The sequence below is a fragment of the Hyperolius riggenbachi genome, chromosome 1 (genome assembly GCF_040937935.1).
Source record: "Hyperolius riggenbachi isolate aHypRig1 chromosome 1, aHypRig1.pri, whole genome shotgun sequence".
NCBI classification, from domain to species: Eukaryota; Metazoa; Chordata; class Amphibia; order Anura; family Hyperoliidae; genus Hyperolius; species Hyperolius riggenbachi.
The window spans coordinates 237,248,237-237,269,309 of record NC_090646.1 but is presented as its reverse complement, the minus strand read 5'-3'; the positions used below and the strand labels follow the sequence as shown (position 1 = coordinate 237,269,309).

The 21,073-nt window shown below is 43.0% G+C and overlaps 1 protein-coding gene across 4 annotated transcripts in view; it reads right to left on the bottom strand.

The window, feature by feature from the left end:
* PPP3CA (protein phosphatase 3 catalytic subunit alpha) overlaps positions 1–21,073 on the bottom strand; it is a 338,286-nt gene that overhangs the window by 82,607 nt on the left and 234,606 nt on the right. For all 4 annotated transcript variants that reach the window (XM_068231640.1, XM_068231655.1, XM_068231648.1 and 1 more), the window contains exons 3-5: positions 14,662–14,786; positions 7,533–7,644; positions 4,215–4,360 (exon numbers count right to left, since the gene is read on the bottom strand). In XM_068231640.1, coding sequence (XP_068087741.1) covers positions 4,215–4,360; positions 7,533–7,644; positions 14,662–14,786 — 383 coding nt within the window. The remainder of the gene's footprint in view (positions 1–4,214; positions 4,361–7,532; positions 7,645–14,661; positions 14,787–21,073) is intronic.

The window sequence follows — 21,073 nt, the reverse complement described above, 5'->3', positions numbered from 1 at the left end:
GTCTTAGGGTTAGGCACCACCAGGGGGGGGTCTTAGGGTTAGGCACCACCAGGGGGGGTCTTAGGGTTAGGCACCACCAGGGGGGGGTCTTAGGGTTAGGCACCACCAGGGGGGGGGGGTCTTAGGGTTAGGCACCACCAGGGGGGGTCTTAGGGTTAGGCACCACCAGGGGGGGGTCTTAGGGTTAGGCACCACCAGGGGGGGGGGTCTTAGGGTTAGGCACCACCAGGGGGGGGGGGGTCTTAGGGTTAGGCACCACCAGGGGGGGGGTCTTAGGGTTAGGCACCACCAGGGGGGGGTCTTAGGGTTAGGCACCACCAGGGGGGGTCCTAGGGTTAGGCACCACCAGGGGGGGGTCCTAGGGTTAGGCACCACCAGGGGGGGTCTTAGGGTTAGGCACCACCAGGGGGGGTCTTAGGGTTAGGCACCACCAGGGGGGGGTCTTAGGGTTAGGCACCACCAGGGGGGGGGGTCTTAGGGTTAGGCACCACCAGGGGGGGGGGTCTTAGGGTTAGGCACCACCAGGGGGGGTCTTAGGGTTAGGCACCACCAGGGGGGGGTCTTAGGGTTAGGCACCACCAGGGGGGGGTCTTAGGGTTAGGCACCACCAGGGGGGGGTCTTAGGGTTAGGCACCACCAGGGGGGGGTCTTAGGGTTAGGCACCACCAGGGGGGGGGGTCTTAGGGTTAGGCACCACCAGGGGGGGGTCTTAGGGTTAGGCACCACCAGGGGGGGGGGGGTCTTAGGGTTAGGCACCACCAGGGGGGGTCTTAGGGATAGGCACCACCAGGGGGGGTCTTAGGGTTAGGCACCACCAGGGGGGGTCTTAGGGTTAGGCACCACCAGGGGGGGTCTTAGGGTTAGGCACCACCAGGGGGGGTCTTAGGGTTAGGCACCACCAGGGGGGGTCTTAGGGTTAGGCACCACCAGGGGGGGTCTTAGGGTTAGGCACCACCAGGGGAGGTCTTAGGGTTAGGCACCACCGGGGGGGGGGGTCTTAGGGTTAGGCACCACCGGGGGGGGGGGTCTTAGGGTTAGGCACCACCAGGGGGGGGGGGGTCTTAGGGTTAGGCACCACCAGGGGGGGGTCTTAGGGTTAGGCACCACCAGGGGGGGGTCTTAGGGTTAGGCACCACCAGGGGGGGGTCTTAGGGTTAGGCACCACCAGGGGGGGGTCTTAAGGTTAGGCACCACCAGGGGGGGGGGTCTTAGGGTTAGGCACCACCAGGGGGGGGGGGGGTCTTAGGGTTAGGCACCACCAGGGGGGGGGGTCTTAGGGTTAGGCACCACCAGGGGGGGTCTTAGGGTTAGGCACCACCAGGGGGGGTCTTAGGGTTAGGCACCACCAGGGGGGGGGTCTTAGGGTTAGGCACCACCAGGGGGGGGTCTTAGGGTTAGGCACCACCAGGGGGGGGGTCTTAGGGTTAGGCACCACCAGGGGGGGGGTCTTAGGGTTAGGCACCACCAGGGGGGTCTTAGGGTTAGGCACCACCAGGGGGGGTCTTAGGGTTAGGCACCACCAGGGGGGGTCTTAGGGTTAGGCACCACCAGGGGGGGTCTTAGGGTTAGGCACCACCAGGGGGGGTCTTAGGGTTAGGCACCACCAGGGGGGGTCTTAGGGTTAGGCACCACCAGGGGGGGTCTTAGGGTTAGGCACCACCAGGGGGGGTCTTAGGGTTAGGCACCACCAGGGGGGGTCTTAGGGTTAGGCACCACCAGGGGGGGTCTTAGGGTTAGGCACCACCAGGGGGGGTCTTAGGGTTAGGCACCACCAGGGGGGTCTTAGGGTTAGGCACCACCTGGGGGGTCTTAGGGTTAGGCACCACCTGGGGGGTCTTAGGGTTAGGCACCACCTGGGGGGTCTTAGGGTTAGGCACCACCTGGGGGGTCTTAGGGTTAGGCACCACCTGGGGGGTCTTAGGGTTAGGCACCACCAGGGGGGTCTTAGGGTTAGGCACCACCAGGGGGGTCTTAGGGTTAGGGATAGGTACAGGGAGGACTGTGTGAGAGTAAGGTTAGGTATAGTTACAGCACAATATATGTAATATATACAATTTATTAAATGATGTATATTTAAACAAAGAGGGGGTCTAGGGGTTAGTGATAAGGGATAGGGAGAGATCTGTGTGAGCCTACAGTTAGGTATAATTGCAGTAAAATATCTGTAAAATATACCATTGCATTGCTATGCTTAATACAAGTGTAAATATCGTTTTTGTTATAGACGATATTTGACGTTTCATTTCATAATTTGTTTGTTGTTATAGACGGTATTTTGCCATTTCATTTCCGTTTATTTAACCTATTTAGCACTAAATTTTCGTTTACAACCTCAAACGAAAAATATGGTTTTGCATTAAAACTTAAAATTTCGGCTATACCCCGCGCCCTTTTTTCCAGGCGCCTTTTTTTGATACACGCCAGAAATGGACAGCAATTGTGGGTAATGGATGCTCACAAGAGTGAGTAGCAGTGGTATCAAGACACTAAACAAAATGGGGGTTTTGTGAAGCGCCCAGTGTGCCATGTTCTACATACTGTACTCTAGGTCACTAAAAATAAAATAAAGGTATCTCACCTCTTCCAAGGATTCACACCAAATGAATAAAAGAGTTTTTTTTTTTTATTGATAACTTATAAATAAAATGTTCTATTAATTTGGTGTGAATCATCGAAAGAGGTGAGGTACCTCTATCCATTTTAGTGACCTAGAGTACAGTACATAGAACACTGCACACCTTCCAACCCCCCTCCTCCCCTTTCCTGTAATATATAGGCTACTAAGATTCAGCAGTCCCCAGTTAGTGCCAGCAGCCCGTACTGCTGTGGTTGTAAAGATTCATAGGTTCCAGTGAACCTACAAGGAGACCCAACTGAACAGAGAACAGATCACAGCTATGCGATCCACATAATCTGACTAGGTAATATTGTTACACACAGGATAGGAAGCAATTACAGTTTTCAGGGAGAGAGAGGCACGAAAAAGCTTTCAGACAACAAATAATGGCGTAGCTAAGTAGCCAGGTGCCCCAGTGCAAGTTTTACATTTGGCCCTCTAAAGCAATTGATGTGGAGCACCAAAAATCTGCCAAAAAAAGGTGTAAGCAGGAGAACAGTTTGCTAATCATTACAACTATTAAAAGCACATACAGAGGTGATGATAACCAGCATAGAACCAATTAAGAGCAAATACAGCAGAAGGAGGGCCTTTGATGGGACCCTCTGGTTCAGGGGCCCTGGTGCAGTCGCATTCTGTGCATCCCTAATTGCTACGCTACTGAAGGCAACATGTCGGTTTACAGTGAATGCACTGCAATAGCAGATTTGTTGCTGCCAGTACAATGCAATGACAACATATCAGATGCAATGCACAACACACTGCTGCAGCAGATCCATTAAGAATGTGCTGGCACAGTGCATTCATTGCAAACCGGCCCTAAAGCAGTGTTTAAGCTGTGTACAGAAGCTAGAGGAGATTTTTAATAACAGGCCAGGGATGCAGGATTACTTCTGTTCACCAACTGCCAGGAGCCTAGGAGGCATACATGTAAAAAGAGGCATGCGGAAAAAAGGGCACCAGGCTTGCCGGTAGTAGAATTTAGCTGAAATTAGCAATATTTTACTACTAAATATCCATAGGAGAATACCGAGATTATGTACCAATATTTTACTACTGCTTAACCCAACCCTTCTCTCACACAGAACCCTCCCCTAAGCCCCCCCATGGGTGCTTAACCCTAACCCCCCCGGTGGTGCCTAAACCTAACCTCCCTCTGCCGCAAAATGCAGCTATGAAGGTAAATTTGAGCACCCCTCATCAGCTATACAATGCCGCCATATAGGTATTTGCAAGCCGTTTTTTCCCACAAGCCTGTGCAGAAAAAAATGTTCCCTCTTGCAGGTAATTGGGCACCAAAATGTACCTTCATAGCCGCATATCGCGGCTTTGTGGAAGCCACAATTTACGGCAAACATGGTAAAATTGGGTGCCCTGAGGCACCCGATAACCGCAACCGCCATGCGCCTAATTTCCTCCAAATGCCACTAAATGCGGCTTTTAACATAGGCCGTTTTCTTCGTAAGGGCTCCGGCGCGCTTTAGTAAATTATACTCCGTGCTGGTCCAGCTAGATAACAAGGCACAATGTTTCTAGTTCCACACACTGCTTATATTACAATATTAGTTACATTGGTATTAGTTTTATCAGCACTTACTTTTCTAATATCGTCTAATGTGTTGATTTCTGGAGATAAGCCACCATGTACACATAAGAACTGTTGGTTCATCAGAGCAGCCAAAGGAAGGCAGTCAAAGGCATCCATGCAGGCATCATACACTCTTTCTGAATACTTTATTTTACCTTGAAACAAAGAGAAAAATATATTAAACTGATCAAAAAGCTCACATAAAAGGTGTCCTCTCTTATTTCAAATTTAAATTATTGTACACTAAAAATGATCTTAAAAAACTCTTACTTCCCCCTCCTTCAAATCCAAAGCCCTGTACACATGTTGGATTAAAGTTGGCTGAGGCGGCCAAAAACTACCTCATCTGTTATTCATTGGTTGTACAGTGACCCCTGATCAGCAAGTGATCTGCCAGATGGATCAACTTGCACAAGAGATGACCGATACCTTTCTTCTCGCCACTCTGTTGGTCCTTCGGCTCCCTGCATAGCAACAGAATGCGTCATCCTCTGTAAAGCTGTCTACGCGTCTGTACATTTGGCCCAGCAATGTCGCCCATTGGATCAAACCAAACCTCATTGGGTGACAGTCACAAGAAGGAGTGGGCCTCAAAAGGGAAATCTCGTGGTACCCTTGATTCAGCAAGGAACTCAGAGCCACCATTCTCCCATTAGGGCCAATGCATTCTGGACACTCCTCAGGTTGTAGTAGGCGTTCCTTACCCTCATAAATGTGAAACACGTGAGTATTCTGAGCCACTTTCGCATCGTTCATAAAGCTGCACTATGTGTGCTTGCTGGGGACATATTGATTAAATCCCAGTCTGCCATGGAAGGGCATAAGGGGTTCCTCAACTCCAAGTTCACAGGTAGGCACATACACTTCTTTACTTAATTTCTTGTTGATGTGGGATATCAGGCTGGTCTGTCTGTACTTAGATTTTGTGAATTAAAGTGCAAACATTTCATGAGCATTTTGTACCTTATATTGGTCATGCTTGCCGAATAGAGGGCTGTGGTGAATAGGATTCTTACTCCAGTACATTTGTAACTCTGGGCCCATGTTGAAGGTTAGCCCCAGGAAAACCTTTAGCTCCAGTACATTTGTTGGCATTCATTTTGTAGTATAAAATGACTGGGGATTGGCAGTTGAAAACTGTATGGCATTGAGGTTGGTCTGCTTAAAATAAACTCCAATAATGTTTCTGGAAGAAAAAGCTAGAAATAATCCATTGGCACCATGTGCACCTGTATCCACTAGCTGCAGTAAAGGAAGGGGGTTCTTCCATGTTTAAAAGTGACCACTGGGGGATGACCGATTTCATATGGGCCTGCCTGTTTCCCAGGTACCCTTGCCTGCCGCTGCCAGACCTCTGAGCAACCTGGCTACCACCACTTCCGTGGCATTGTTAATGATGGGTGCAGTGACATGAAATGGCATCCCATCGCCAACTCTGGGTTGTTTTGCTGAAGGCACTGCAGCCTCGGTGCTGAAATAGCTGTTAACAGTGTTTCAGGGCCTTTGCAGGGCAGCTATACGCTGCCAGATCTCTCCTCACTGCAGCATGGCACAGGCCTCCTCTGCTGAATACAGCTTTTTTGACTTTTTTTTTATCATGATCAGTATTTGTATAACTATCACTAGAAGGGACTGATCTGACCGCAATACAACAAGAGATAAATAGGAATGACACATGGGAACAATAGATAAGGGTGTTTTTTTTTAATTATTTATTTATTACATAGGAAGGCTGTGTACAAGTGACAAGGGGTTAATCGGCTGGGTAGGGGTTAAAGAGTGGCAGTAGTAAGGGGGGTGGGAGGGTGAGAGGAGCAGATCAAGGCTTGTAAGGGCTTACAGAAGCTAGGCAAGGCTTAGTAAACCCAGGTGCAAGTGACACAAGGGGTTCATAGGATAGATAGGGGTTAACCTGTTTAACAACAGTAACAATCACTTTGTTATTACAGTAATTGCACAGATGAAGGTCCTTTTTCCTCGAATCTGACATGGTCACAGATCTGAGGTCAAGGAAAACTTGATCTGAAACAATGCAAATATGTATAAAGGTTCCATTGAATGAATGCTGCTATTGGCTTCAGCAGCAGTCATTCAGCATTACAGGCAAATTGACTAGTTCCCGTGAATCACATGTTCACAGGAAGTAATCAGAGTTGAATTTGTGCCCACGATTGCCAGTCAGCTGTTTATAGGGCAGTATGTAGATTCTACGTACAAAAGCGCTGCAGGGGACAATACAGGACATAGGGCCTGATTCACAAAGCGGTGATAACTCAGTTATCACGCCTAAAAGAGTTTAGGCGTGATAACCTTTGCACTAGCAGAGTTATCACCGCTTTGTGCTGCTGATCGCTCCTGAAGCAACTCACGCGAAGCTCCCTCGCGCAAAGTCCCATAGGGCTTAATGGGCTCTGCGCGCGGGTGCCTGCGTGGATTGCCAAAGTTTTGCATGCGGGAGCTTCGCGTGAGTTGCTTCAGATCATGCCTAAACTAAGTTTAGGTGTGATAAAGGGCTTTTCACAGGCGTGCAAAGTGTTTGCAAGGCTTTGTGAATCAGGCCCCTGGTATCTACGTTCTCAAATGGGAAGTGGTTAATGCATATCTGAAGCGAAAACAAACTTATGAGATGATGAACTGTATATTTAGTGTGGATAATAACTGGAAGCAGCAAAGAGAGTCTCGTATTATTTTCCAGTACAGGAACAGTTAAACTTGAGTTATCTATGCAAAAGAGCTTCTCTGAGCTAGTCGACTAACTTGGTCAAACTCCGCCCCATTTTCTGAAGAGCTTAAAAAGCCAGGAAACAGTGAGATACAGCTTGAGATAAGGTTTTACTGTAGGAAAGTTCAAATGGGTTATTAACTAACTGATGTAATGTTATAAATAAAGCCATATAACTGAAAAAAACAAAATAAAACAGACTTTTCTTTGCTACTAATGTTCTATTTATTATCCGTACTACATATACAATTCATTATCTAATAAGTTTATTTTAGCTTCAGATTTGCTTTAAGTCATTTTTTTCCCTCAAGGAAACACACAGTTCATGACCCTTGTATAGCTAGCAGCATGTAGGGAAGTTGAGGCATGTGTTTGACAGGTATAATGTGGTAAAGAATGGCGTCGTAAAACTATTACTCAAACCACAAAGTCTATTAGTCTGAAGATGAAATATGTGCTGTAAATACCAAAATGGGGCACACACTGTAGCTAGAAGCTAAATGACAGATAGTCTCCTTTCCTAAAGGTTTGCCAATGGCGTATTTCTATCTATAACTTAGTTCCTGTAGAACACTAACTAAGCTGAAATAAGAAGGTATACTTACATTCTTGTTTGAAGGTAAAATACTCTGTTAGATGTCTACATTCATGATTCCCACGGAGTAAAAACAGAGTTTTGGGATATAGAATTTTCAAGGCCCACAAGTACAGCACACACTGAAAATGAACCAGAACTTGATTAGTAAACTCATTACTGGCATACCACTTCACTATATTTTGCATATTAAACAATTCAACATGCATTATTCGCTTGGGAATAGGGTTCCTGACGCTTTCACATACATCATACAGGAGAATCATTTTGAGGATGATAAAAATACAGTATAAACCGGGGGCATTGATCTAGAGCGGTGTTTCTCAACATTTTATAAGTGTGTACCCCTTTTAAAACCCTGTACTCATCGAGTACCCCCTAGCATAGTAAACATGATCACAAGTACCCCTTGACAAATATATATTTAATCGTAGTACATGATAATTGGTTCTAAACAATGTGCAAGCATTTATTATTGCTTTTAATTAGCTAAAATACTAATTTGATGTTGTTTAAATAAGATTTATACTTTTCTAAATCTCTAAATTTGTTATTCTTGGTCAAGTATATCAAGCCCGAGTACCCCCTGGACTCATCAGATGTACCCCCTGGGGTACGCGTACCGCATGTTGAGAACCTAGGATCTAGAGCAACCAGACCAGTCGTGTAATTTAATACCTAAATTACCCTCATTGGTTGCTCTGGGCAAGAGCCCCGCATAGTTGCAGTGTTTTAAATTCTGATGGAGCAGCCTAAGGGCTGGTTCAGATGGGTGCCTTGTACATGGAAAGGAAGTGTGGCTATAAGAAGCTCAGATATGTTCAGAGAGACTGTGCCTGACAACAGTGAGCTCCTGCATGGATCGGGAAGCCTCTGGACCAGGCTTTCTCAACCAGGGTTCCCTGGAACCCCAGGGTTCCTTGAGGACTCTGCAGGGGTTCCTTGGCATTTTACCCCATCGCGGGGGAAGTATAATAGAGCACATTATAATAGGTGGTACTGTAACAAGAAGCACTAAATTGGGGGGTCAGGAGACAGTATAATGAGTGGCAGTGTAATAGGAGATAGTGTAATTAGCAGCCTAACCTATTTAAAGACCATGCCTCCTGAAAAATAAATGTAGGGGTTCCTCGAGACCCAAAAATTGTTTGCAGGGGTTCCTTGAGATCCAAAAGTTATTTACAGGGTTCCTCCAAGGTAAAAAGGTTGAGAAGGGCTGCTCTGGACTATCTAGAGGCTTTCCTTTACTTAAGTATCCAACTTATATCATTTCAAGTTACATGTTCGCTTTAAATCTTTCCTGATCCCTAGACCTAACCTCCTCCAGAGTTAACCCCTCCCAACATCCAACCATATTCTACCCTACCCCCTCTGACATCAAGCCTTTGTGATTCCTCACCCAAACCACCCTCGCCAAAATTAGCCCCTGCCTGATGCCAAACTTCCCCTCCTTTAACTACTTTAGCCTTTAGGACGTAGCTCCTACGTCTACCTATGCATCTTAGGAGGAGCTGCGTCCATGAAAAAAAAAAAACTGCTGCCGCTCCTGCTCCCACGCTCGTCCTCACCGCCGCCCATTAGCCTGGAGATCAATGAATGGGAAGGCAGTTCCCGTTCATTGATCTAGGTCCTCGTGTCAATGATCGTGGCATCAATGAGATGCCTGCGGTCATTTGTAAACACATGCATTGCTTCCTGTTTCGTGTACTAAAAGCACACACAGGAAGCTAGTGACTGAGAACATCTTGTGGCCAAATAGTAAAATTACACTTACATACATTCTTTTTAACCACTTGAGGACTGCAGGGCTAAACCCCCCTAGTGACCAGGCCATTTTTAGCAAAATTGGCCACTGCAGCTTTAAGGCCAAGCTGCAGGGCCGCACAACTCAGCACACAAGTGATTCCCCCTCCCCTTTTCTCCCCACCAACAGAGCTCTCTGTTGGTGAGGTCTGATCGCTCCCCCCATGTTTATTTATTTATTTTTTTATAAATATTTGTGTTGTCACTTTTTTAAAAAAAAAACCCTCTTCCTTTAAATCCCTTCCCTCCCTCGCTCCCTCCCTCCCCACAGCCGGCCAATTACGGCGATCGGCTGTCATAGGCTTCTGCCTATGAGAGCCGATCGCTCTCTTGTCCCCCGTGTCACACGGCTGTCCCCAGTGCTGCGCTGCTGCTCATCGCAGCGCTGCACCTAGTAAATAGACGGCGTCATCGCCGTCTAACAGTCTCCAGAGCGGCAATAGCCGCTCGGAGACTGAAGGCGGGGCGGAGCTCCGCCCTCCGAGCATGAGATGCGCGCGCACCATGCGCGCGATCTCATGCAAAACAGAGCCCCAGGACTTTACGCCAATTGGCGTTAGGCGGTCCTGGGGCTGCCGCCGCGGCCACGCCTACTGGCGTGACGCGGGCGGCAGAAGGTTAAAGAGACACTGAAGTGTCTAAAAAAACATCTTTTTATTTAATAAATGTGTTTAACCTAATAGCTAAACCGCTGCTGTAAACTAAATCCCCCCAACTCCCCCCTCCCTCTCCCCTGCAAAATCCACGACTTTCTTGGTTGTGGATTTTGCTGCCCTAAGCACTTCCGTGTGAGGCAGAGCTACGACCTGCAGCCCTGCCTCACGTGCGTCTGTCAGCAGCGGATCTCCGCCTCTCCCCCCGCCCCGCTCAGCGAAGGAAGACTGAGAGGGGAGCGGAGAGGCGGCGATCCAGGCTGACAGACGCGTGAGGCAGGGCTGCAGCTCATGGCCCTGCCTCACATGGAAGCGCTGCCTGGATTGCCCCCCGGGGAGTTTGAGGGCATTTAGTTAGATTAGAGCAGCGGGAATGCGGCGGTTTAGTAAGGGCTATTATGTTAAACACTTTTATTAAATAAAAAGAAGCTTTTTTTGAGACTTCAGAGTCTCTTTAACAAACATACCTACACAGGTTTTAAAATTAACTCCTTACTTCCTACACTCTCCCAAAGAAACCCAAATAAAGCTTTTGTTAAAAAAAAATTAATTACATAAAAAAAAAATAGTTACCTTAGGGTCTGAACTTTTAATATGCATGTCAAGAGGGTATATTACTATTTTTTTTTTTCAATTATGGGCTTGTAAAAAGTGATGGGCGCAAAACTGCACCTTTATTTCCAAATAAAATATTGGCACCATATATTGTGATAGGGACATAATTTAAATGGTGTAACAACCGGGACAAATGGGCATTGGGCAAATAAAATGTGGGTTTTAATTATGGTATCATGTATTTTAAAACTATAATAGCTGAAAACTGAGAAATAATGTTTTTTTTTATTTTTTTTTTTTCATATTCCTGTTAAAACGCATTTAGAAAAATTATTACTAGCAAAATGTACCACCGAAAGAAAGCCTAATTGGTGGTGGAAAAAAGATATAGATCATTTCGCTGTGATAAGTGGCGATAAAGTTATCGGCGAACGAATGCGAGGAACGCTGAAATGATGCATAAGGTGAAAATACGGAAGGCTGAAGTGGTTAATATTCCTTTCCCTGATAAACCTCCTTCATGAGGTCTAAACCTAAACCCCTAAGCCTAGCCAAACTTGTTACTTAGTTGGCTGCTAACTTTTCTGCTATCCTACATCTGTAGCTACAATACAGACATAAAACATTTGTACTCCGCAATAATGGTTTTGATCATGTCAGGTGACTGGTAATGTCTGTACTGAGGATCCCCACCCTCTGCAGTTGTGCATTCTGCACTCAGCTAAATTGCATAATTTGAGCCCATAGACACTGTATTTCCTGGTAACGGGAAAGCTCCTGCACTCCTTACAAACTGATAAAAAACAAACACATAATGCGTAACTTCCAGGAACGAATGTTCAATTCAGACCAGCGGATCGGGGGTCAACTTTCTGCCTTTGGAAGCAGATAAACAAGACGTCTTGCAGCCTCATTATAGACGATATGCAGATGCCTGAGGTTGGTGCTGATGGAATCTCCAGCGTCTAGTGTGGGTATCACATGTGGACTTCACATCAGTATTAGTGAGGAAGACATCTCTAGGGAAAGTTGTGGAGTTCACATACAGTCCCTATACTACATACTGGAGATTCCCATTTGTACCCACCCTGGTAGTGCCCCGGGGCTCTTTGCCATTTTCCATCCAAGTTTGTGCATCACTTATTTTTACTGTAGTTTAATAAAGATTAGTACTATGGCGCTACACCTCTTACTTCATTTTTGTTTCCTGCACTCCGTTTTTCCTTTTCAGTAGTATATAACACTGTGCTTGGCAAAAGGCAGGTCACCCATGTGTGCGCACGTGTGTCTCGGAAAAACAGTCAGATCATGCCTGACCATTGTCTCAAGTCTGTAAATAACACTGCAGTAGGGTTGACTATATATTTTGGAACAGACAGCACTCCGATACTAGTGATATCACTTGTGGCATGCCGATCCTAACTACATTTGCTACTGCAGTTCAGATAACAGACCATCACCAAATTCCTTCTGAAAGAATGGACATTGGTACACCACTCCAGCTGACTGATATGATGTGCACCCTGTATGGTGGTAACCAGAGAAGTGTTATCCCCTCTGACACCAGGTGGTGCACGTCCGTTTCCCCTGTAGTTAAAGCAAATTTGAATCAAAAATAAACTTCTATGTGTACCAGTATTATTATTATTATTAATTTATAAAGCGCCAACATATTCCATGGCGCTGTACAAAGTAAGAAACAAACATGGGGTACATAATATAGACAATGGTGTACACTAATATACAAGATACATAATTAGTGACAAAAAAAAATAAATAAAAAAAAATAAAATGTATGACGACACAAAAGGGGGAGAGAGTATCAGAAAACAGAACCTTCCTGCACTTTCATCTTCGTATTTTCTATTTGAGGTGCTAAGTGTAAACTCTGAAATCTAAACAGCAGCCATTTTAGTGTCACATATAATCTGGTTCATTCAGCTGATAAGGAAAAAAAAAAACAAACAAAAAAAAAAAAACTTACCTTCATTTGCATACAGATAACACTGCTCTGTTGAAGTGGATCCGAGATGAGCTTTTACTCATTGCATAATTGTGTTCCTTTCCTATTGTTTATAGGGCATTCCTCAAGCCAAATACTTGTTTTTGTTTTAATATTCTAATTCCCTATAAACTAAACAAGCCACACCCACAGGTTTTCAGAGAGCCAAGGCACTTTCAGACAGTAGCAAGGGCTCATGGGAGTTCAGTCTGGGCAGGAGTAGGGGGAGGTATTACTAGCCAGAGATTTCAGAGGCAGAGGGGGGGGGATTAGGGTTTTTTGCTCAAGATGCAGATAAGTTTGCCTCTGTGTAATGTTTACAAACAACATGGCTGCCCTCATTGTATCACAGGAAGAAATAACCATATTATTTTAAAGCTGTTTGCAGGTAGATTTGCTGTGTAAACTATCTAAACTTTAGATAAGATATATAGACTAGTTACTTGTTAGCTTTTCATCTCGGATCCGCTTTAACTAACAATGCAAATAAAAAGTGGACACAGGCAGGGTCTAGTGAGGCTGAGTACAAATAAGTACCCATATTTAACTCATGTCAGTTCAGGTACACTTTAACACACTTATTTCATGTCCATAGCAGTTAAATTTGATTCATAGGGTTCTCTCTTACAGGGAATCTGAAGTGAAAATAAATGTATGCTATAAGGAATTGTATAGTACAGCTAAGAAATAGAGTATTAGTAGCACAAATAGGGGTCTCAAGAGTTAAGAAATTTCAGTTATCCATGCAGAAGAGCTTCTCTGAGCTCTTCAACACAACTTATGTTGGCTACAGTGCTGTTTTCTGAAGCACTTATCTCAGCCTGACTCTCACTGTTTAATGTTTTTCGGGCAGGAAGTTCAAAGGGTCACAAGCTCTGCTCTGTTTCATCATTTAAAAAAACTGAGTGTAATTTGTAAACTGCAAATATTAGAGAGTGATGCAATGTTATAAAAACAGCTTTATAACTGAAAATAAAAATGAGACTTTTCTTTGCTACTAGTGTTCTATTAATTATCCATACTTCACATACAATCATACTTTTTTTTTTTGTTGTGTTTCAATGTCACTTTAAGTCTTATAACAAAACGAGCTGAGCAGTGAGGTCTTTGTGGTGTGAAGCAAAGTCTTGATCAACAGGAAGTACATAACAGGAATTACCAAACACACAAAATCTACATAAAATGTGAAAATGAGGGAAGAGTGAAAATGTCAGAATAATTGTGAAAAAAGTGTATGTACAAAAAATGGCTTTTCTTGTGAGTTTGTGAAAAAAAACATTTGTGTCATAGTATTGCCTTCTTATGTGTTCTCGAAAATACATTTGCATTAAATTAATGCTTTTCTTATGGGCCTGCAAAAATACAATCACGTAAAACAAATGAGTTTTCTCATGGGCTCTTTTCATCTCATGATGAATTTATATTGCAATTTTAAGTAATTCTTCCCCTAGGTAGATTTTCCATTTTATAGCACAAATGCATTTGCAACATTTGCCTGCTCATCCCTGGTGAAAATCAGTTTGAGGCCTGGAACCCACTACAAACCGCTATCACTAATAGCAATCGCTACAGTTATTAATGAGCCGTTTGTAAGAGATTTCATAAGTGATTGCTGGCAATTTAGGTAGCTTTTTTTTTTTTTAAAGTGTCAGCTTTTTGCCAGCGATTGTGTAGGGATTAGCGTTTTTAATTCTGATTGGTCCTTTCAATTAATTTTTTTTACAGTGTGCAGTAATGTAATAACGCTAGCGAAATCGCTCTGTGTAGGTTTTGGCGAGCGATTACGCCAGCATTTATATACTTTACATTACAGAAACGCTAATCGCTAAAAATGCTGCATGTCCTGCATTTGCAATTTTGGTAATCGCAGTCGCTCTAGTGGAATTTGGCCGATCCATATACATAAGCTGAGCGTTTAGGGAAATAGCTAGCGTTTTGAATCGCTCCCTAAACGCTCACAAAATCTCTCTAGTGGGTTTGAGCCCTGACTTGAAAACTACACATGAACAAAACTTTCAGTGCTGAATTCAGGAAAAGTAAGTCTAACATATTTGTTCCTCAAATGAGATTTTAAAAAGCAAAGTTGACTACAGTATATTTAGTGAGTGAATGAAAATTGTATTTACTTCAATGCTGAAGTATCCTCTGTCAACGTAGTCTCCCAAGAAGAGGTAACGTGTGTTGGCAGGTGATCCTCCCACTTCAAATAACTTCATCAGGTCAAAGAACTGGCCATGGATATCCCCACACACTGCAAAAGAAGGAGGTCTGATTAAATAGGAATGCAACAACAGTTTTAGTAAGAAAAGGGATTTAGCAGAAATACTATTCCCATCATGTTCCAAAAGTATGAGTATAGTCTATTTTCTCAGTACTGAAATTTGGTATTGTGCATACTTTAACAAGCTGTAGGTTACTATGGTAAAGCTGCATGCAAAAATGATCGTTCAGCTCTAGATTTGCATTGTTCTTAAGTGTTTGAACGAATAACTACTTTCCTAAATAATTTGGTGTGTCCTTCAGGAAAGGAAAGGTACAATACATCTTGCTTACAAATTGTAGTTGTAGCAACTAGTATACTTCTAGCGCAACTCAACCAGTGTTTAGACAATATCTGAAAAGCTGTAGTTCTATTAGGAGTTTAAAGGACAACTGTAGCGAGAGATATATGGAGGTTGCAATATTTATTTTCTTTTAAGCAACACCAGTTGCCTGGCTATACTGCAGATCCTCTGCCTCTGATACTTTTAGCCGTAGACCCTGAACAAGCATGCAAATCAGGCGTTTCTGACATTGTCAGAAGATTAGCTGCATGCTTGTTTCTTGGGGGGGGGGGGTAATTCAGACACATCTGCACTCTCCCCATCACTCTCACTTCAGTTGTCCTTTAAATGAATCAAATATTTTGAGGAATGGACATGCTGAGCTTGCTTATGACAAACAGAAGCACCATTCACAAATCAACCAGAATCAAGGATTAGAAGTTTCTGGGCAGTCTTCAGCAGTGTTACAATGAACATGAAGAAAGGGACCTGATGAATGAGGGGAACATTTCTGTCAGTGCCGACTTTATGAATGCACCAACCCCGAGAAACAGGTTTATTGCAAGCCAATCTACTGCATGTGCATTATTCATTTGTTCCCTAAAACATCTGCTACATGTGACTGGCAGAGCTACACAGATTCGCTTTTCACACGGCATGCATGTTTCTATTGTCTTCTCCTTTGATTCTAAAAGTATTGCTACAGGAGTGCTTGGCGTTTTGCTACAAGGTTTGGTGAAAGGTTAAAGTATGGGGCTCTTGGGAGTAGAGTTGATGGTTATTAAAAAGGTTATAGTGACAGTTTCACTCAGCAAATATTTTGGAAAAATCTGAATTTTTAAAAATGTGAAATGTGTAAGGCAAGACCAAGTTGATCATTTTAAATGGGTTTTACATTATCCATGAATTGATATTCCTGTGCTGGGCCTGACCTTTTGCTAAACTGCAGCAAGACCTGGGGAGGGTGGAGATCTAATCACAATATCACTGGTGGATGCAGGGTGACCCAGCCAAATAGAACATTTAGGAGAATTTATAAACGGTTTCATGCCCAATCTTTGCTCTGGGGCATGCTGCGTTTACTGCAGATTTGGTGTGAAAAGCAGCATTATACACAGAGCAGGCAGTAAAACGGTCCTTGACAGCTTGCATTTAAGTGAATACATCCCTAAAGCACGATCCATTACTGAACTGCTAGAAGCAAACTGGGCATTACTTGGCAGCTATAGATTCCTGCGATTCCAGCTTCTGTTCTGGGTGGAGGATGTCATGTGACCTCAAAAATAAAGATATGGGAGTGGGGATAAATAAGCTGTAAGTTGTGAGGCACGGGGAGGGGGAAGGCGTGTATCATCATAATTCATAGACTTGGGCTTTAAAACTGTTGCTTGAATCTTTAGGTTGTCCAGTCTTTAAGTCTTAAAGTGCTCAAGTATCTTTATATTGTGAATCATTTGGGCTTCAAACAAACAGATCAGTTTCAATAAAATGTAGAAAACCAAACCTCAATCAATGGGTGGCTGAAGAAGTAGTTTCAAATCACAATAATGGACTGTAACAGGAGAGCCACATGGGATGCCAGCATCATGAAATACCTACACAGGGATGCTGCTGTGTCCCACATGGACTTCCTTTCACCTTGGATTATCCTGATATGAGACTACTTCTGCTGCTGCCCATTTATCAAAGTGGCTTTCTGTACATTTACATTTCTATTTATAGAATTTTCCTTTTTTCTGATTTAACGTATGAAGTCCCACGCTTAAGGCTGATGTGACCGTTTTTATCTCTGTTGGCTGTTTATTGATACATTAATTCCCTTTAAACTCAGATATAATAAACTTCTGTTATAGTAAACCTTTTGTTTTGGTCCCTGCGGTAATCAGCATCTAGCAATAGTGGAAAGTGGGCAAGCGAATGTTTCATCCATTAGTCGGAGAGCCATGAGCTGTGGTCAGTGGGTTGGCAGTTTTCTAAAATATCATCTTTCCCTTTATGTAGTAATAAGAAATGCATATAAGTGAAAATTAAAATGTTACGAAAAAATTGTTTCATTGTAGACCATCTATCTTAAAGGACAACTGAAGTGAGGGATATGGATGCTGCCATATTTATTTGCTTCAGAACAATACCAGTTGCCTGGCAGCCCTGCTGGTCTATTTAGCTGAATGCTGGTTTCTGATAATATTTAGACACTACTGCAGCCAATGTAATACACACATTTTAACTTATTGGAGGAGAGCAATTTTCTAAAAAAAACTTAACTTTTATTTGTATTGTTAAAACTCAATTGTTTCTGATCATATATATGTAGTGACTAAAGTGCAGTGGGTAGAAGGTGGAATTACTCAAATTGATCCTAGTTTGGTTAGTTCTAGGATTTCTCCTAAACTCTTACCGCTACTGTAAACTATACTCCACCCCACACAAACCCTTAGTTTGCGTGAGGTGGTGTATAGGTTACAGGAGTACAACACTGCTGGACGCGAATACGCATCCAGATAGACTACAGTGGCTCTTATCTGGGCAACTATAGTCATCCAGATAGGATTAAATAGTTAAAAGACTTGTAACTCTAAATGAACTTGTAACAAAAAAGTAATCAGGTCATATTGCTGGAAAACTGTTTTAAATTGTCCTAAATGATAGGTAAGCATTTCTTGCCGGCAATCAGCAACCTATAAAACATTACATCAAACACACACAAAAAAAAAGGAGATTGAGGTTGTAAGGAAAGGAGGCAATTAATAAGCAGAATGATACAACTGAAGATCACCATGGAATTTCTTTTTAACCAATCTTCTTAGCTGCATTAAACAGATGAGATCAACAACAAAGAAAGGTAGCTGAAAGAAGCATTCAGTGTTTTGATAACAGCAACCCCCAGTGACTCCTGAAAACAATTAGTGCATGCAGACAAAAATCCAGGCACACTGCAATAAACTGCCTTATGTGATTTGAAAGCCTTTAGAAGGCCACAGGGAATATTAGGTACTACAGCAGCAGAAATGTGTTCATTTGCAATGCTTTCAACTAAGTCATCTCAAGTTTAATACACAAGCACAGCCTCAGACGGGTAATAACTGTCATGACCCAAGTCCGCTCATTTCTGTAAAAATAGACAGACAATTACGTATCCTTAGTGACTGTTTACAGAAAAGCAACATAAATGCAAAAAATCTATTCCTATGAATGTGTAGTCTAACCTTATTAAAGAAGATATATAAAATAAGGTCAGGAGAACGAAGGGTGAGGGAAATGGACATGGGACGAGACTAAAAATCAACAGGAGACAAACTTGCATCACTTGTACATCCCCCACCTCCTAATACTTAAAAAGTTACAAGGTTCAGAACGTTTTTTAATGGCAGAAATTCTTCGTATACAACCATTCACAACCTCTCATTAGATCAAAAGATTGTGATGAATAAGCTAATGAAGTCCAATACAGTAGTATGTATTTTCTTTACCTTTAGTACACTGATCACATAGCTGATGTATTTTTTTAGTCTTGTAAAGCAGCAACCCACAGGCCACTGACAAGGTTAGCAAGTTGACATGCTTTTTAAAAGCAACATTGAAGTTTAAAGCTTCTAGCTAATGCACATATCGCATGTGTATGTTTGTTTACTGTGTTCCAAAGCCAGTAGAAACAACACTAAGTCTCCAAGAATGCTTTGGAGGGAGAATTCAGCATAACTAAATAGCTACAGCTGTGACGTCACTGGAAGGACAGGGCTACATACCAATATACAGCAATATATAGCTATAGTACAGTGATGGCTAACCTTGGCACTCCAGCTGTGGTGGAACTACAAGTCCCATGAGGCATTGCAATACTCTGGCAGCTCTAAGCATAATTTTGGGAGGCAGAGGCATGATGAGATTTGTAGTTTTGTCACAGCTGGAGTGCCAAGGTTAGCCATCACTGCTATAGGAAGTGTCACGGTTGCTGAAACTAGGATAATTAACATAAGTAGGTGTCCTAGATCATTTACTTCATTCTACTTTATATTACTACAGTGCCTCTTTAAAGAAACATGCAACAAGAGGGATATAGAGGCTGCCATATTTGTGATTTAAGCAATTCCAGTTGCCTAGCTATCCTTCTAATCCCCTGCCTCTAAAGGTGCCCATACACTCGTCAGATTGGCAGCAGATAGATAAGAAATGCATCTGATGATCTATCTGATGCGTTTTTAGAACATTTTTTACCAGGATAGAATTCCAATAGATTTCAGTTTGAAATCTATTGAAATTCGATCCGATGGCATTTTTTTGCCATCAGATTTCCATTAAGGCCAATGCAAACTGATAAGCAATCTCATCAGATCGACCTAAATTTTCCACCCTGCCAGTTCGATGGAAATCCATCGAAATCGATCGAAATCGGCCATCGATCGGTCGATTGGCCAACCGATTTGCAATCGATCGATCGGGATCGGCCGGCCAGAAAATCGGCTGAGTGTATGGGTCCCTTAATACTTTTAGCCGTAGCCCCTGAGCAAGCATGTATCAGATCAGGGGTTTCTGATATTGTCAGATCTGACAAGATTAGCTGCATGCTTGTTTCTGGTGTTATTCAAGCACTACTGCAGCAAAATAGATCAGCAGAGCTGCACGTAAACTGGCATTTTTAGAAGGAAGTAAATATGGCAGCCTCCATATACCTCTCACTTCAGTTGTCCTTTAAATACAATGTAAGTAACTTTGGGATCTCATGAGGTTTAGCCATTCATAGCAGAACGTAAAGAAAGAACTCAATGGAACAGGATTTAAGTGCCCACTGATAGGTGGCGAGGGCTTACAAATATTGCCTGGGTAGATAAGGTCCAATAAACAAATTCTGAAAAGAGACTTTCCTTTCAAGTTCTGATGCAAAACATCCTGAAATGACTTCTATACGGTTGAGAAAGAAAAATCTGACTTGTTTTCAGCATCATCAGAGCTTATAAACAACCATTTAATGACCATGAGGAGATCATCTGCTTACTACTAGAAAGTGCATTTCAGCTTTCTGCCACAGTGCACAAAAACCCAAGTCAGGTAATCTGAATGCTGCTCATGAAGCTTCTGTAAATTCCTGTTTTTTTCACAATACTACATCTGTCTTCCTGCACTCATTCTGTGACAACACAGGCATTTTAAGAAATACAGGGCAGGTTTGGAGGTTAACGTTTGTCCTGCTCGTCCAAGAGAAACTTCAGCAAAACAGGCACATCACCAAACCAATTTTGGTCACGACATTCATGCCATTGCAGCCATGCCAACTATACTCTGGAGTACAGGCTGCCCAAAAAAGCTCAGCTTGCTGCAAGAATAAATTTGCAATAAGGCAGAAACCTTGCACACTTGCTTTATAAACTTGCATTAATGTTTGAGGAACAGGCTGCAGCTAAGCATTTAAACTGGCACTTTGTCAAGGTTGTGTTTAACATGTACACTACAGTGTCTTTCTGCAATTTAAGGTTAGTAAACAATTTCAATTTACAAGCCACCAAGAATTTTCTAAACGGACATTAAATTTTCTATAATGACAACTCAAATTGTTATTCTCTGTAACCTTGGCAACAGAACTATGTGCACTATAGAGTACTGTCATACCGATTGGCAGCAAACACCGACACGCCGATCTCCCATGTTTCTGCTAGAAACACTTTGGAAAGGATAGGTTTTTAAAACTAAAAATCATTGCGAGACCATTGCAGCATTGCTGTGCAGCTATAAACATAGGTGGTGCACTGCAGTGCTACAAGCCATGTTACAAACCAGCCATTATGCTGCACCACACCACTGTGAATGTAACCTTAATCTTCCGTGTTAATTACCTGTAATCAAGGCAAGCTTCATTAAGAGATCAAATTTATATAAACTTTTTTTTTTGTTTTGTTCTGTGGACAAATGTTCAATATTTGCAGTACTTCCTAGTGTACATATTGTACCTTTTCAGCAGCATCTGGCTTTGTCATTCTGGCCCTAAGCATTTAAATAATGA